The 18,046-nt window shown below is 37.4% G+C and overlaps 1 protein-coding gene and 1 long non-coding RNA gene across 27 annotated transcripts in view; one reads left to right on the top strand and one right to left on the bottom strand.

Moving 5' to 3' along the window:
- The window catches only part of LOC121111176, a 104,007-nt gene extending 102,623 nt beyond the window's left edge, over nt 1-1,384 (bottom strand). The window contains exon 1 of the long non-coding RNA XR_005860898.2: nt 265-1,384. This is a non-coding gene — a long non-coding RNA (uncharacterized LOC121111176). The remainder of the gene's footprint in view (nt 1-264) is intronic.
- FAM204A (family with sequence similarity 204 member A) lies at nt 1,286-17,048 on the top strand. 26 transcript variants are annotated; one of them, XM_025151874.3, is made up of 8 exons: nt 1,286-1,318; nt 1,840-2,161; nt 3,042-3,132; nt 3,630-3,666; nt 4,119-4,218; nt 5,873-5,962; nt 16,210-16,316; nt 16,660-17,048. In XM_025151874.3, exons 2-8 carry the CDS (start codon nt 1,907-1,909, stop codon nt 16,709-16,711), a joined length of 732 nt encoding a protein of 243 aa, XP_025007642.2. In that variant the 5' UTR covers nt 1,286-1,318; nt 1,840-1,906; the 3' UTR covers nt 16,712-17,048. The 26 variants fall into 26 exon arrangements, with proteins under 26 accessions (XP_025007642.2, XP_004942373.2, XP_040558815.1 ...); XM_004942316.5 differs by having other exon boundaries at nt 4,116-4,218; XM_040702881.2 differs by having other exon boundaries at nt 3,630-3,690.
- The last annotated feature ends 998 nt before the right edge of the window (nt 17,049-18,046 follow it).

The raw sequence follows: 18,046 nt of genomic DNA, 5'->3' as shown, positions 1-18,046 counted from the left end.
TAAATAAAATAAATCTCTTAAAAATTGATTTCCCAGATGAGAGGAAAAACTAGTTAGCAAGCTGAGTGTGAAATTTACATGTAGTTCATGAAAAAGTGATTACTTACGGAATTAATTGATTTCAGAAATGAAACTGAGGATGTAATATCATAGCATAGAAAAGAAACGAATTGGAAGATCTGTTTTACATCTATGAGAAAGGTGTTTGTCTTTTCTTCCATGCACAGCCAGTCCCAGAAGGTGACCACACAGGATCCTACTCACCTCGGTGATCCAAGGTGATCCTACTCAAAGTTCTTGCTGTCTGCCTTTATCCCTCCTGGAATCCGTGCCCCTTTCCCACTCCCCTCACATCTGTACGTCTTCCCACAAGTAGGCTGTGTCTTGGTGCCAGCAATTTCTTTCTCAGAGGGCACAAGGCTGAGATCTACTTTGCAGCCGGTCAGCTGCAAGCCCTCCTCTCTTTCAGACACATTTCAGTGCCAGAGGTCTCTTCGTCTTCATGGTATCCTTTTCTTGTTATTTCTCTGTTCCACCTCTCCTGTCACCCCCTGCATGTGAGGTTTCATGCCAAACCACGTACAGGCCTCTACTAAGCGTTTGTTTCATGTCTCACCTACGTACACTGAAAGGACAAAGAGGAGAAACTTCCAAATGAGTTCTGTACTTTCCCGAATGCTCTCCAGAGAGTTACTGTTGGCCTCAGAGACACTTCACATGGTGTTAATCTGCTCACAGTGACTTTTTCACATCTTTTTCAGGCATTTCACATTTTTTTTGTCAGGCAGACAGGCACCTTTTTCACATTCTTGGTGCAGTTTAAGGGAAATTCAAGCTTTGCTGGAACAAGGTCGTTTGAGGCTTTACATTTACTGCATTAATATGAGACAATTTAGGGAATTTTAAAAAGATTTTCTCATCCATGAAGAGTAAGGTTGCAGGCCCTAGTCACTGTCCCATGCCAAACATTTGGGACTTGTACAAATTAGAAGGTTTAGCTTTGAATACCTTCCATGCTCCTCTACCACAACTATGAATACTGGAAAGCGACCTATCTTTCTCTTGAGAGCACGGCTGTTATTCTGAGAAGCACACCTAAATTGCATATCTGGGGACACGAGACCAATGTGGAGCTGTCGCGGCTGCAGCAAGGTTGCATTGCACTGCATCGCATGGCGCCGCGCTACTGCACGCCGTGCCCTATTGTCGTGGAGCTCATGGAGGCAGGGAGCAGGGCAGCAAAGCGCCGGCTGATTGGCTGCGGGGCAGCGCCCAATCAACGGGCGGGGTGTTCCAGAGGTGCCAATATGGCGGCCAGGTAAACACGAACTGTCGCTGCGGCTGGTGGTGGGTTAGTAGTGAGGGTGGTGCGGTTGTTTGGGTTCTGGCTGCGCTGCGAGGCGTCTGTTTTTCTTCCAGTCCTTTTGTCTCTCTGCTCTGGAGCAGCGCTGCGCCCCTCCTGGCTCCTTTCCGGAGCGGGCTCTTCTCCCCGTCCTCCGCTTTCGAGATTCGGCCCTGCCCGCTCGGCGGTGCCGTGGGAGGGCTGCGGGTGCTCCTCTGCTACCCTGGAGAGGCGTTGCTGCTGTGTCATACTTAAAGCTGAGAAGCAACTGTAAGCAAACCCGAAGTGGCTTTAAGGAATAAGGGGGGAAAAAAAAAGAAAAAGAAAAAAAGCATACTATCTTTAATCTGTGTACTTAAGTTCTCAACCCCCCTCTGAAGCTGTAAGTACTAACAGCTTTATAAAGGGTTTGTGTAAAGCACCTCAGAGGAGAAATATTCCTGTTATTACATTCTGATGCTTCTCTCTGGCTGACTGTGATTTTTGTCTTAGAACAGGTGTGCTCACATGACTCCCATGTCTGTGCAATGACTCCCAGTGCCTTGGCCTTGCGTGAAGAGGAAGATGTGGAGCGGTCTGTTACCTCCAGGACTGAGTGAAAGTGATGTTGACTTGAGCTCTGAGGATGAAGAGGAGTCATGTATGTCCTGTTTGAAGGAAGAAGACATAACAGAAGACACAGAAGGAGTTCAGCTTCCGGAATTGCAGGAGAATGGACCTGAAAATAATGCCACCACTAACTCAGTTTTGACATCTGTGGCGGATGGAGAAAACACATCTGAAACGTGCCCTGCTGGAATTCCTTTAAATATATGGAATGTGGGTATTGTAGCATGGCTTTAAATATCCAGAGCTTACTTGAACAGCTATTTTTTAAATTTAAACAGCTCAAATTTGGATATTTTAGATATACCAGTACAAAATGAAATGCAATCAAAGTGCTGTTGCAATAATATACCTTAGATTGCTTCATGTAGAGTGAACATGAATTTAAATGGGAGGAAAAACAGGAAAAACTTGCATTATTTATTTTGTGCAGCAGTGATTAAAAGCCCAGCAAGGAAATGTTTGGGTAACTACTCAATTGGACAGATACTTGTGTTTGTGGTAGTGTATGGGTTCTGAGCTTCCTCATAACTGATTTTTGTGTGAGTAAGGGTTTGTAGCTAAGAATGTTTGTTACTGTGCTGGTGACTTATACCTGTGAAATAGAGCTATACTTCTCTGCTTTGTATAGGGGTTAGGTGCAGGTATCCAGACTCAGAACTGCTTATAACCTCTCTTTATTTTTCTTGTTGCATGCACAAACTTGCCTGATGTGCAAGGAATATGCTGTCAGTAATCTTGGATTCTAAACCACTGTCTGTGCAGTAACAAACTGTTATATAGCCTAGGAGTGCACAGCCAACATAAGCATATTCAGCATTGTGCTCCTTGAGAAAACTATTTTGAATACCCCCTGGGACTTAGGGAGGGCAGAAAGTCAGTGATACTGGTGATAAAGTGTTAGAGCCAATGCCAGTTTAACACCATCTGGGTTGGATGCTCTCAGTGTGTAAGTTTGAATGTAACAGATACAGGAAGCTGCTATTGATAAGTGAGATATTGGGACATTTCTCAGCATTCTATGTAACTTTTTTCTTTTTTTAAAAAAAGAAAACTAAAAAATGTTGATCCTTGCTTTTCCTTAATCTTGTAGAAGTTTTTGGAGCTTCAGAAGAAAAACCGTGAAATGAAAATGGAAGCAAATCAGGAAAGCAAAGGCCGAAAAAGAAAGCGACGCAGAAAAGGTGTTTTGCATAATTCCAGACCTTATTTTTGCTAAATGGAATTAGTATTAAGTACATTGGAAGTACATTTTTAGCTTTCATCAATAACTGAATGTCTGAATAGATGTCTGATATCTAGGATTTTCTAGTTGTTACACATGCGTTCTAGACCTAGACTGTAAATTGCTCCTTAAAGTCCAAGTATGACTTTCCACTTCTTTTTAAAGAGGGGGCAGAATTTATTCAGTCAGTACTGACTTAAAATGGCTGGGCATGTTTTCAGTATATTATTTCATACGTTATTTTGTCTATTCTGATCAAGGCTTCTTGACAGATGTTGTAGGAGGTTCTTCAAATGAAAAGCCTCACAGCAGAGTAGTTTAAATCCCCCATGATCATTCAGTATAGATCCCTCTGTGACAGTCTTTCAATGGGAATGTACTCTGTTAGTGATCTGTTAACTTTATTGGTTGCAATCGGGCATCACTATTTAATGCTGGATTTTTTTTCTTTTCTAGAAAAACTGGAAAAGGACAAAAATGAAGGGACTAAGAGGTATATCCAGGTCAATGTGATTATGTGAGGTCTGTTTTTAATATCAAGCAAAACTTGTAGGAAGTGTAGCCAAACGCTGGCTTTGAACATTGTCATGCTAAGCATGTACTGAAGTTGTTTGGTGTCTGTCACACACACTGAACTGAATTCTAGTGATTTTGTGATAGCTTATTGCTTGATTTAAAATGATAGAATAGTATTATTTAATGCAAATTAAAATTAATTTATTGTTATTCTTAATGGTGTTTGTCATATAATTGTATGCTAGCTTGCTTTCAAGATTGTGGCATTGTGGTTACAGAGGAAAAGGAATAACTTGCATTAAAAAAATGACAGGTGAAAAGGATGCATCTGCCAAATAAGAGTTTGTTCTAGTTTTGAAAAGAACATTACATAAGCTGTGGGAAACAAATTGGTTATGTTAATGAGTTTTACTTCTTGGTTTTTAGTAGTCATCAGTTGGCCAATGAAGACGGCTGGAAAGAACTTACACAGTACTTTGGAATCAATGATAGATTTGAGTCACCTGTGGATAGCAGAGCTCCACGAAAGGTGATTGTTGTTACAAAAGCTGTGCCATCTTTTTTTTTTTGATAATAAAAGTAGGCAGTATTAACTGAGATAACAGTAAAATTCAGTCTATTCAGAAGTAAGCATATGACCAAGTCACTCTGAGGACGAATAATTTTGTGCACATTTTAAAATGAATTTCCTTCTAGGTGTCATGTGAGTTTTACTTGGATTGAAAGATTTCTAAACAATATCCATGCCTATTTCCTTTCTTGGTTTTGTATTCTACTGTGATGAGAGACAAAAGATTTGATGTGCATTGTTTGATTACAGTGACCTTTTATTGTGTTTTAACTTCAGTGTTCCAAGTCAGTCCATTAGTTGAAACCAGTAGCTCTTTGAAACAGAGAATTGAATCTACTGTAAAGTTTTACTGAATTTATATATATACATGCATAACTATTGCTGTATAACTAGCCATGTTTGATGTACCTGATAGAACACGATAGAAGTGTGAGAAACTCGAAATATGATGAGCTTGTTCTGTAGTTTTACAGTAGTGGACCCCTGTTACTTTTAAGACATCAAGTATTCAATTGGCATCCTTTATCGTGAACTTTCTGTTTTTCATTTGCTTAAAGTAAGCTTCTGCATTGACACTGATATTGATGAGTTCTGACTTTTGGTGGGCATTTGCTTGTCACTAAACTGCTCAGTATAGATCTGGAATGAGGCCCAAAGTGTTAACATGCAGCTGTTCTCCATTTAAGTTGTGATTTAATTTCTAGAGGAATGTCTCATTAATTTCAGAGAAGGCATCTAACAGTTGGCTTTTCAGTTGTGCATGCTATTAACTTTCATTTGAATAATTAAGTTTCTGTTTCTCAATAATTGTTTGCTTTTCTATTTTTTAAGAAAGTATTTATTATGAAACCAACAGAATTGTTTTCTTGAGCATCGCTAATGCTTAAATCCAGTGAGTCTGTAAACTGTCTCTTGTGATTAATGAATGAATTTTTTTTGAAATTCTGAAGTCATTGCCAACTGCTATGCTTCTGGATCCTTTCAGAAACTTCCAACTAAAATTCCAACTATAATTTCCATTAAACGTTTTATTGTTACTTTATTTGTAAATGTCATTAAGTGAGTTATGTTGATCATAAAGGTTGAATTTTTGAACTGTTTTCATTGTTTTCCACAGGATAACTAGAATTCTGAATTTATTGTTGTAGTGGAGTGGCTCCATGCCAGAACTCAGTTTTTGGGTAAAGATAAAATCTTAGAACTGTAACGATACAGTGGTAATTGCCATTCTTCGTGTTACCTGACACACATACTTCACATTTTGTTTAGAAAGCTCCAGGGATGGAAGAGATAAGCCAGATCTTCAGATGAATTTTATTGTGACAGGCATAAACTAGTCCGTGTAATTTTTTTTTAACCTCCAGTATTATCCTGCACGTAAGGTGGAACTAATGCAATGATTTGTGCTCCGGCAGTCTTTCAGTGAATTCTTAATTATACTGTCCATTACAATACATAGGCAAAGTGATTTGTGTTACACAGAAATTACAGGTTCGTGCAGTGTCTTCATTTTAAGACTTCTGTAAAAATTATTTCTTAAAAGGAGGTGCTCCCTTTATATGTATTATTTCTCTATTTATTTACTTAAAGATACTTGCTTTTTTCTTTCTAGTCTGGCCTTGAACTTAGCATAGAGAAGTCGGTGGCTGAAGGTGACATTGATAAAGCTGAGGAGCTGAGTGATAGATTAGCAACTCGTGAGGTAAGTGGTCTATTAAAAGCTTTTAGGAAAAAAAAATAGTTTTGGACATCTGGGTTGTTTTTATTTTAAAAAAGTTGCAAATAAAGTAGCATTGAAGATAGCTTGGGACATCCTTTCTGTTTCCTAATTAGATTTCTGTCTGTGATTGAAGGATTTAGCTGCTGATTCAGTACTGTTTGGACAAGTGTAGCCATGTGTAAGAATTGAAAATACAGCCATGAATGTTCCCGAGTAACCTTACCATGAAACCCTGATATTGACTCTCCAAGTCAGTTGTTAGTACTGAGGGGTTTTTTTAATATATTTTTGCCTGTTTTTAGAAATCATAAATCCTTTCAGACTTGTATTTAGTGCTGAGGAACTGCTAGGGGATCTATCACATACCTTTATTGTGTATGAAACTGCAATTCTTTATGAGTAATGGTTCAGTTGCTACCACATACCACGTATGCACCAGTGACAGTACTTCACTGAAATCCGCATAGGCTGTTGTGTCTATTGGAATGTGGGCATGGGGAGAAAGTGCAAAAGAAGATAAATTTAGGTGAAAATAGAATAATTTTGAAGCTAAGAAGAAAAACTTAACTACAGTGCTATTTCAGGTGAGCATAGGAACTAGCCTTTCAAAAACACATCTGATTCATATAATTTCAACAAGGGCTTTGCTTTCTTTCATCTGTCTGCGGTGCTCACCTATCTTCAGATGTAATGGGAATTTTCTGTTCACTGCATGTACTGTTAAATTCAAAGGTCTTCATAGATACAGAAGGCATTTAAATAACAAAGTATCCAGAACATTCTGGGTGCTTCTCATTCTCCTCCAAATATTTAGCGTTTCATAAGTACAGCATTTAAAGTGAAGCCTTAATGTCAAATTGCAGGTCTGAGTTTGTTTTGATGGTATATAATGTCATATTGCAAAGACTTAAAAATCTAGATGATTTTGGGACAGGAAATACAGTTCTTTGTGTTCTATAAATATGGTTAGGCAAAACTCACTTCTTCAGTCTGTGTTCTTATGCATTCAGTAGAAACTCCTACACTTAGTCACTCAGTGCACTTTCTAGTTACTAGACAGCCTTTTTCCACTTACGATCACAGAACCTCCCTGCACAAGGATAACAGGTTCTGATAGTGACAGAAATGTAGCCTAATGTTCCATTTAAGTCCAGCTAACTTCTCACTGTGTTCAAAATTAAAAACACTCTAAAGCTTCTCCTTCACAAATGTCATTATTCCATCTACTCTAAAGTGGTTAGAGTATCACAATCAATAAAACATACTAAGGTTCTACTGCAAGTTGTTTGACTATAAAAACAAATTAGTGTAAGAAGTTTTAAGGTTTTGTAATATTTATGATAAACTGTTATCTGATTTTTGGTAACCATGGGATTGTGCAACATCTAGCATATCGCAGGTGTTACAGCAATATAATATTTGTGGAACATTAGCTCCAAATTGTTGACTTTCAAATATTAGCATGTTGTAATTCTGAAAACAAAATGCTTGAAGTATGATTTATTAGTATTCACAGCCTTGATTTGGTTTTGGTTAAGTGAGTTTATCTGAATAAATAGCATGCTGAAAGAAGAACTCAAATGGCTCTGTCTTGATCTCGTGAGGAGTTCTGTGAGGGCAGAAATGCAGTGAGTTCACTGGGGTTCTCTAGTGTTTCAAGGATTTGCTGTAATAGTAACATACTGCAAAATTTTACTTTTTTTTTGTAATCTTAACAGCTTACATTTATTTATTTATTTTTCTTTCTGTCATTTAAAGTATTTCTTATTCCAAGAAATGTCCTAGCAGTGACTAATTCTGATTCAGTGAAGAGCTACAGCAAAGGATTTAGTTATGGGAGAGGCTGACTGAAAACAACGTTGCTTTGTGCAAAAGTACAATAAATAAAATACTGCTTTCATGTTGTGTAGTGGTGATTTAGTCACAACTTTCCTCCTGTCTTTGCAATTTGAAGCTCGTTTTTACGTAATACTTGTAAGAGCTGAGTTAATTTTTAGAGTGTGGGGTTATTTTTGTCTGAACTTCCAAATTCAGCACAACGTTGTGAGCAAGTCAGGCGTGCATTGAAGTGCAACACTTCTGAAGTGTAGAGAAATAAGTGGATGAATTATTGTTCTGTTATCTCAACCTCATCTTTTTATGTGTAGCTTTTATTTTTCTTGAGCAGTGTTGCAGGGCTGTGCGTGTGAGAAGCGGCTGCCTTCCATTTGGGGTGCAGGGGGTACAGCCCCCCTTGTAGCCATGTGAAAAATGTTCAATGGGTAGGTGTTCTTTTTGAAATCAGGTGTATGGGTTTTTAATCGGCACCATTTTCTTTTGCAAGAAGCAGTGACTGGAACCTGCTGATAAAGCTTTTGCTTTGAGGCACAGATCCCAGAGTTCTTAAAGCCGTTTTCTGCCTTAATAAGTGAAACTAATTTTTGATGTATAACATTTATAAGCCTGTGAAACTGATAGGGCAGCTTCAGTATTTAGAAAAATGAAGCCAAAAATAAGCAGATGACTGAGAATGGGCAGTAGAAATATGTCTTAAAAAGCGAAGGAATGCTAAAGTGATGCTGTCAATATGCTATCGTTGTGACACGGTGAGGTTTTTTAAAATCAGATTTCCTTAAAATCAGTGATGATTTGGCCAATATGCATAATCTAGCAGCTGTGAGCAAATCACTGAAATGCATATCCTTAACACCTAAATGATCCTGCTTCAAGGTTTTGGATGTTTTGGTTTCCATATGGTACTTGTTGCAGGCTCTTTAAGGAAAATGTTGCTGTAGTGCTATAAATGAGGCTTTGGGCTGTATGTTAGTTGTGGCTTTCTTCTGCTTGGTGAATACACTTGCTGATTTTGAGATAAACTGCCATAATCTAGTAGAGTTCTCGAGGTTTTTGACTGTCGTGGTTACAACTTGCATACCTTATGCATGAGGCTCTGCAATTGCTGGTGAATGTACAGGTGGATTTGCATGTAGCTTTTGGGACCGTGGCTAAAAGTGTATAAAAATATATTTCAAATAAGAATGGATTGTACACCTATGATGATAATCTCTTGGCTCTTTTCACTACAAGGTGTTACCCCTTGTCTCCTGTTGTCCCCACAGCATGTCTTATGGGGCATTCGGCTTCACCAGGGAGTTATGGTTATTTGGTATCCCAAAATAATTGTTTGCATAATGTGTGTGAAATTCTTCCCCAAACAATATGGGCATGTCTGGATTGTGCTGTGCAGAATAACGTGGTCCATCAGTAACTGCTTCTTCAGCTGTACTGCTTCTAGAACCCAGTCTAGCTTGAGCATCTCTATGCTGCAGTGCAGTTATAGCGTAGAAGATCAGCACGCCTTTTGTTTGGTGAATTTTTGTTGAATGTTTGCATAGTGCAGGTATGTCACGCTGCTTAATGGTTGTAATTCACTATGGATTTTCAATGTAGTACAAGAGTAGTTGTTGTTCTTGTAAAGCCTGTATCAGGTTACTATTAGTATTGAACAACTAGTAAGTCAGTATAGCATGGTGGTACAATGTAAGCAGTCAAGGTTTGCTATTGTAATCCAGTTGCTGTCTTTGTTATATTGTAAGTAGTTTGGGTTTTCAGCATTGGCAGCTCCCCATGTTTTAAAGTTCTGCATTCAAAATGTGGAATGGCATACCTAAAGCTGTAGTTCGAACACTGCATTTAATTATGAATTGTTTAATTTGATAGATGTCAAGATAAATGCTAATATTAATGTAGGAGTCCTGAACATTTTAGAATGAATTTTTTAGTGAGAATGAAGTTTTTGGATGTTTAACTGATTTACAATGATGATTTTCTTGGGGATGCTGTAGGGTGACTGAGATTGAATGGAAGCAGCTACTTGGGTCTTCATGTAGCAGGGGACTGATGCTTAGAATTGTGTCAACTTTTCTAGCAGTTTCAAAAAAACCTTTTTGGTGTAATACCTTGAAGTGTACTTCAGTTGTTGTTACTGTCTGTGGGGCTCTGTCTGGAATGTTGAGTAGTTGGAGCGCTGTGTCTGTGTGTTGTTGGAGGTGAGTATCCATTTGAGTAAGGACTGTGTGATGAAATGTCTGGAAACTTCACTTTGCTGAAAACTGATTTCAGTTTAGAGTGATACTTTAAAAGGTTCAATGAAATAACTCTAAAAGATTTTTCCCCACATCCTCAAATTGTCAACCTGAAAATATTTTCTGGGCTGCTTCTTTCCTTTCCCAGAGAGAATTTTTCTTAGTACTTTTTCTTCCTGAAATCACTTTGAATGCAGATTTCTTTTGGCTCAAATATTCTGAGAACTGATATGTTTAAACCTCAGACTTTGCATTTGCCTCGTAGTTTTCCTGCTACTGCCTGGTAAATAGGTGCCACGTTGTCTAAGAGCACATTAGCCTGGGGACTGTAACTTGAACGCTGTAAGACCATGTCAGATTTACCTGTCAAAATGGCAGTTCAGAAATATTTTGGGATTTAGTACACCAAATTAATGAAATAGTTGTCAATCTGTGAGTAGTGCAGGCTTTTTGACAGCACTGTTTCTGTGCTTCGTGGCTTCTGGCATTTTGGTGAGATTTTTTTGTTCTGAAGCTGCAATTTACACGAAAATGATGGTATTGCAATCACTCTTAAATGAAAGATCTACATCATAACGGACCAAATTAATTATCTACTGACTGGGATATCCTTTTCATTTCACAGAATTATCGGTCTTGCTGTCATCACCACAGTTTGTGTTGCATGTTTTGACCATTTTACAGTGTTCAAGTTAGTGTTTGGTGTGTGTAAGTAACTTCTAGCTGTATCATGGGGAAGGATGTGAGCAAGGTTTTATGTTTTAACAATTGAGAACCCTTCTCTTAGCTGTTTTTTGTCTTCTGAAGGTGGATAGGTCATACAACACAATTTCAGATAGGTTGTAGTGTCCTGAATTGATTGTTCTTCCATAGATGTAATAGAGCTTCATTTCTAAAATCTGTGCAAAATTCATAATTTATGATAGTGCCTTTAGCTACCTGAGGAGATTGATGCAATCTAACACTGAATGTAACTGAAGCACCAATTAACTTGGAAGTCTTGCCTGCTGAAGGACTCTTGGGGGGTGGGGGGAGAAAGAATTTATTTTCTTAATCTGTGAAGATTCTTTCTAACACTTACCAGAGATGCTTCCAAATATCACTCTTCATTGAGGTGGCTTTCTTTTAACCTTTGGAACATGGCAGGGTTATCACCTAGAATTACATTCTTATGCTCCCTTAATTATGTATATCTTTTCCTTAACAAACCTTAAAAAAAGATTTCAGATGTTACAAGTCTAATTAAAGAGACAGACAAAGCACAGTTTATACTGTAGATTTTTTCTGCAGTTCAATTAATCAGCATGTTTTCTCTTTTAATTAAAACCATTTTAGTAAATTAAAGCCCACAGCAAAACACATATATAATTTGTTTGTAATTAGCTCTTAATTGGTGGTAGTTGAAGCTTAGCACCCTTGGTTTCTTTCTTCATGATTGCCATTTTATTAGCAGCCAGTCATTAATTAATCTTTTTTTCTAATTAGCTTATAAAACTGTTGATGGCACATTATTGTAAATGTGATTTTAAGTTCAAAGCTTGTTAATAAGCTTTCTTACTTAGAAGAACAGAGATAAAGAAATTGCTGAAAACAGTACTACAGTTCTTTTTTTAAAACTGCCTTTCTTATAAGGGGGCTGTGTAAAGCATCTAACAGCTTATAGTTAATTTTTTAATGCTGTGTTTTCTCATGAATGGAAGAAGTTACTGGCATTTCAGTGTTTAAAGCGAGAGAAGAGCTTAATGTTACAACAGTTTTCTGTCCTTGCTCCATTACTGTGCCATCCAAATATAATTTGTTGTTGTAATACACAGCATAAAAATACAACAAAGGTATTACAAAGTATTTTACAGTGGAAGCTGAGCACATCATTGAAAGGGGACAATTTTCACTGCAAAATCCACTCGGTATTCTTGTTTGCTTTATATATTTTATATACGTCAGCAATGGATAACATTCCATAACATAAAAGGAGAAAATCATTGCTAAAGGCAAGCCTGAAATAACTAGATTCATATTTGATGAGAAACTGTAACACTGTATTAAAAGGCTGTTTGGCTTCACTCCTATGATCATAGGATATTTCAGGACCTGTTTGAATATAGATGTTTTGTTAGAGCCTCTGCGGGTTGAGCGCTTTGTCTATCATACCTAAATATTGCTGGAGCAATTCTTGAAGCTGTTGTCTCATGCCTGTACCATTCAGCACGTACATGGAGCAGTGGTATGGAATGAAACGTGCTCACTGTATGGTACCCAAGTGTTAAATGCCCTGGTTTCTTTTTTTAGGGAAGTTTTCTGGAAGTTGTAGCAGATGCTGGTGCGACTTAAGATGAATGTTTACTCTTCTGCCTGAACTATTTCAACTTCATCCATTTCCTTGCTTGTTTTAAAAGTGTTTTATGATGCTGTGCAAGAAACACTAGAAAGGGATAGCTGACAAGGAAAAAATTAAAAATTGGATAAAAAGTAAATGAATAATGTCATATTACTAAAAAGATGAGAGGCTAATTTGTGCCGACTTTTTGCTAATTTTGTTCAAGCCTCAAAATGAGGAGCTGTCACCCGTTCTGTGTAGCACTGATGACAGTGCCAATGATCCATGAAATAAGCTGCCGCTGGCTTTGTTCTGATAAGAATGAACAAATCTGCACAATGTACGGCTCCCAGAATCTCATTTTCATACTTGCATGCAGGCTAAAAGAAATAAGCTGTTTGCAGGCTTGATTAATCAGACATTTGAGGGTTTTTTGTCTCTTTGATCTCTTTCGTCTCCTAGGTAACTTGCTTGACATTAATGTTGAGCTTGAGTAAAGACAATCAGGAATTGTAGACCAAACTGATATAAAAATTAAAGACCTTAACACTTTAAGTACTCCAGTAATGGTTCCGCTTTACTTCAGAAAACATCTGTTTTCATTTAATTAAAGAACAAAAGAGAATGGCATAAATATTTTTTCACAGAGACCTGTTATTCCGTAAAAAGTGAAAGTTTGGTAATTGCTATTTTTGAAGGCTAATTTTGTTTAGGAAGAAGCGAAGCCTCAGAAATTTGTTGCAAGGTAACACTTTCTATTCTTTTTCACGAGAAGGAGTTTTTCACTTATGCTACGTTAAGCATCTGCAGGAAGGTGCTTGCCATGATTATTGGTAAACTTCCAAATGGGAAGGTCTCTGACCTGTTAGAAGCCAAGTTGTATTTAGTCTGTCTTAAATTACGTATATATGTTGTTGCGGGGGTGACCCACCATCTCGGCTTTACCATCCGTCGTGATTTCCAGACTTGAAACCTGTACAATGGAAAGGAATGTGAAAAAAAAATAAAGAATAAAAAAATGTCGCAGTGCGTTTGCTGGAGGTTATGCAGACGCTTTTACAAATCTTCCAAGTGGCTGTAAAGATGAATGCCTCAAGGGTCTAGCCAGGGCCCTGCTTTTCCAACCAGCTAAAGCCCTTATCTTAAATCCAAGCAAAGTACCATTAATCTTTTTGAAAGACCTTTTATGGCTTTTAATATATCCCAAATTAGAACATTTTACACCCTTGGTTCCTGAAATATGGTGATAAAAAGCCTTTAGAGCTTAATTTTCCTTACTGCGTGCTCTGACCAATTTGCAGTTCTTTGTGATAATGTTTAGACACCTTAATTAAAATGCAGCAAAATATTGGATGCTCTATATGGAAAATGCTGATACTTTGACTACACAAGAAATTGTTGTATATATTTTTATTCATGCTTTCTTACTACTTTTAACAATGTATTTTATTGAGTTATCTGATGACCTGAATTTTTTTTATGTAAAACCCATTGACCAAGCTTTCATGGATTTCTTTTGGGAGGGGCGGTGTAGATGTATGTGTGGGTGTGGGTAGGAGCAAAAGGCATTTAATCTGACTGCAGTGTTTATGTGTATTTATATGCGACACATTTGTTTTCATGTCTTGCAAATTTGTCTCTGTGTAGCCTAGAAATGATAACATTAACACTGCAAAACATTTCTGCTTTTACTTCCACATACGCTACAGAGGATCTTATTGTCCCATTTTTCTGTACTTTGCAAAGATGGAAGAACTCATTCTGTCTTCCAAGAAACACAGATCAGTGGGGTTTTTTTCTCATGCGCTTTTATAGACCTCGGTAGTGTATGTCTGCATGTATGTAAGTGTTCAGTAGATTCCTAGAACGTGTTTTTAGGGAGAAACCATTATTCCTCACACATCAGAGCTGATGTTTTTTTAGCTTGTTAGGATGTAAAATGCAACTCAAAAATATTGATGGCATCATTCTGGTGGATGTAAGGCATCAGAAGGTTAGCTCTGAATATACAGCAATAATTGATCCTTTCTTACTAATATTTTTAGTATTTGATGTGAATTTTCACGAGCATATTTATAATACAAGTATATGAATAACTGCTTAAATTAAATGCCGATATGAATAAGAATGTTATCCTTTAGTAGCCTTTCACATGAGATTTGGCTGCTCAGATACCGACAATGTGTTATGGTTTATATAAAATGTTGTTAATGCTCATTACTAAAATTATATACCTAATAGGAACGTTTGGAAATGCCACATCTTGTGCATCAAGGTGATTGCACAGGTGCATATTTATGACCCTGTAATAATCCTATGCATAGACTAGATTCAAAAATGGTTTAGTGTTAGTAATTTTGCACAGTTCCACGTGGGGGGAAAAGATCGTATGCTTACCTATTAGTAGCTTGTGTTGCCAGTGCTTAGAGCCTGTTATGGTGCACAAGCTGATGTTCAGTGCCTGATATGTGTGCAGATTGTCTTCTGCAGAAAGATTGTTTTTTTTGATTCGTGGATAGTGAAAGAACCTTAAGGTAAATAACTTGTAGTGATGAGTGAGAAGGCTTTTTCTTTTGCAAATCTGGGTATCAACCTGCCTTCAGGGGAGGTGTTAAACAGGAGAAAGGTAGAAGATATACCCATGCATCTACTATCTTAAGTTGAGCCTCTCATCTTATTTGGATAAAGTGTTTTTCAGTGTAAATAACTGGCTGTACAGATGAAGCAGGCTGTTCACAGTAGTACACTTCAATAATGGAGCCCTAACCAAAGTGTTAAGGAGTATTCTTTTTGGGTGGGCCTCCTGTGCTTCTTATTTATTTATTTTTAAGTGGTCCCATGACTTTTTGGGGAAATGCAGTATGTCATGTTGTGTCTTATTGGTAGGTTTTGGACTGGATAGAGGAAAAGCCTATTTGTCTACATCACAGCCTGTAGTAGTTCTGGCTAAATTAATTGCTTGTTTTTGTTGGGGAAAAGTGGTAACTTCTGACACCAAATTCTTTCATAGTTCAGTTGCAAATAATGTCAAGTCACGATAGCAATCACAAAATGCAACAACAGTGAACGAATTATGAATGTTTATTAAGCACAATCATGGTCATAGTTCATAGTACCTTTTTCCACCTTTTCTCCTTTTCTCTGTTCTTTTTCTCCCCTCTTGATATGCACCAGTGTGAACTTAAACTTATTCACCCAACGAGAATTGTGAAAGTAATATTCACCCACAGCCAGTAAGACCTTATTTGAAGGGCATGCATATGATTGCACCAAAAATTTGGAAGCTGGTAATGTGAAGACTGAATGCCAGGTGCACTCTAAGGATGTTGCTTCATTTTCTTTCTGAACAGACTGAGTGAGACATGACTACAGAAACTACTGGAGAAGCAGCTGTAGTAGCGGTTCATTCAAACAAAGAGCTTCATACAGGAAGTTCTTCCTATCAGTGGGACTTGTCAGTGTTTCAGTATAATTGAGGTTATAGGCTGACTGTAATAATTGAAAGAGAGAGGGAGGGAGTGTATGTCTGTCTGTCTATATTTATTAAAAAAAAAAAAAACAACTAAAAAAGAAGGGTGTAGTGGGACAGGCACAGCTATTGCCCTTTGCTTTTATCCTTCAAAATGAAGGAGTTGAGTGGAAAGAATTGCTTGCCGCAGGATCCCCCTACTTTGTGTGTTTCTCAAGATACGTTCTTTCCCATCCAATATCAGCCAAATATTGGAAATATATTTTAATATTTATTGACTTTTGAGAAACAATACTAGACCACGTAATTTGTGAGGCCTGCATTTCACATGAGCCGTTTTCTTCTATTCAGTTTTCCTTTGTTCCTTTTTATGTCTTAGCTTGGTGTGAAAATTGCCAAAGCTGTTGCTTGCCGCAACTTTGTAAAAGCCAAACAAGAAGCAGAGGCTGCTCAAGAAGCTCGAAAGAAAAAGAAGCTTGCTTGGGGGTAAGTCATTTGAGTATGGAATTAAACATCTGTCGTTTCAATGGCACTCAGTATATGCAATACAATATCAGCTAAATGTTTCCTTGGCTGAAATAAGCTTGCGTTGATCTTATTTGTTTAGTTTCACCTTCTCTTTTTGTTGTTGGTTTCTTTTTTCCTGAGCAGTTTATGAGACTGAGGACACTTTACCAGGATTAATGTATTTGTCATATTGTAAAAATTGCCTTCATTACGTTAGTAAAAATAAGTTTTGATTTTATTGTTACTGCTAAAAAATAATAGAGTTAAATACCTAGAGTATGTATGTTCATGAGTCCTCATGTGGTTTTGTACTCTTTTTCAGGTTTGAAGCTAAGAAAAGATGGGAAACAAAAAGCAACATGGGATACATGTAGTCCATCCTGCTTTCCTGAGGAGTCAAATGCCAGTTGTTACTTGTGAAGAATTTTTGTGGGTGACTAAACACACACACACACACATTGATTTTCCTCAACCAAAATAAACAGAAAAAGCAACACATCAAATCCCTTGTGTTTCCTCTTAATCCTGTGAGATTACGCTGGGTTGGTTTGTCTGGTTCTTACAGTGTAGCAAAAATGCTTTCTAAGGATCAATACTATGTTAAAAATAGTATGTTTCTCCAAAGTGTAAATATTAGGGTAATGCATTGCAGAATGCGTTTGGAGTCTGGTAGAGGGCTGTCTAAAGATGGAATAAAGTACTCATTCCAGATGTGTTCTCTGTGCTGTATTGTTGTATGCCCATTGTGTGGGTATGAGGAAAGAGATAAGTTTTCTGGTTTTTTTTCCTACTATCCTGTACTTAAAGAAGTACTTTATTTTTTGTATGTCAGCTTGAGAGTTTTGCGTGGTGTATGGGCTGAATAAAAGGGGAAAAAGAAGAAACAGAACCAAAAAACCTCTACTTGTTTAAAGCTATTATTATTTATACATTCATGGGCTTAGTAAATGTAAAGAGAAGTTGGCATGAAAAGTCCATTCTCCCTCTACTAGGGGAGTCTAACGCTATTCACCATGTCCAGGTGCCATGTTCTTCTGAATGTTTCAAGTTCCTTCCATCCTTTCCTTCTGAAGAACTCAAGTTTTTAAAGTCATTGTGTCTTTGAGTAGATCAAGAATAGAAATACTTATCTTGAAAAATATCTGGATTTGCTGTGTTATACAGTAAGCTGCACTCAAGAAACAAGGATTTTACTTTGAGTCAAATGTTTTCACAGATAAATTGGGGTCTGAATGCTTGTAAGAATTATAACAAGAATTGATGACTGTGTTTTCTCAAAGTTGTTCTCAGTGAGAAGGACCCATTTGAGACAAGCAAGTTCTCTCCCTGAAGCTTTTGCATGTATGTGCATTCACTGCAATGCCTGAATTGAATTGGTAAAAGTAAATGTCAGTTATTGTTAACCAAGATTAATATGTTTCAGGCCAAAGGTATGGTATCAGCATAATGGTGATTTACTGTGTAAGTACTTGAGGCTAAAACAACTTGCCAATAAATAGTAATTTGAAGTTTTATGGCACTGATTTGAAGAGTTTAGATTTGCAGTCCGACGTGGAGTAGTGCATTTTTGTTCGTTAGCCTTCAGGATGTTTGGTGGGTTTTTTTTTTTTAGGTTTAATTTTCTTTTTTAGGCAGAACACCATATTTCTTTCATGAAGATGTTTGCAATATGGTAATATGCAGTTAGCTGTAATTAGTTACGATGACGG

This window comes from Gallus gallus, chromosome 6 (assembly GCF_016699485.2).
Source record: "Gallus gallus isolate bGalGal1 chromosome 6, bGalGal1.mat.broiler.GRCg7b, whole genome shotgun sequence".
NCBI lineage: Eukaryota > Metazoa > Chordata > Aves > Galliformes > Phasianidae > Gallus > Gallus gallus.
The sequence above is the reverse complement of the archived record's forward strand: the minus strand, read 5'-3'. Positions and strand labels throughout refer to the sequence as shown.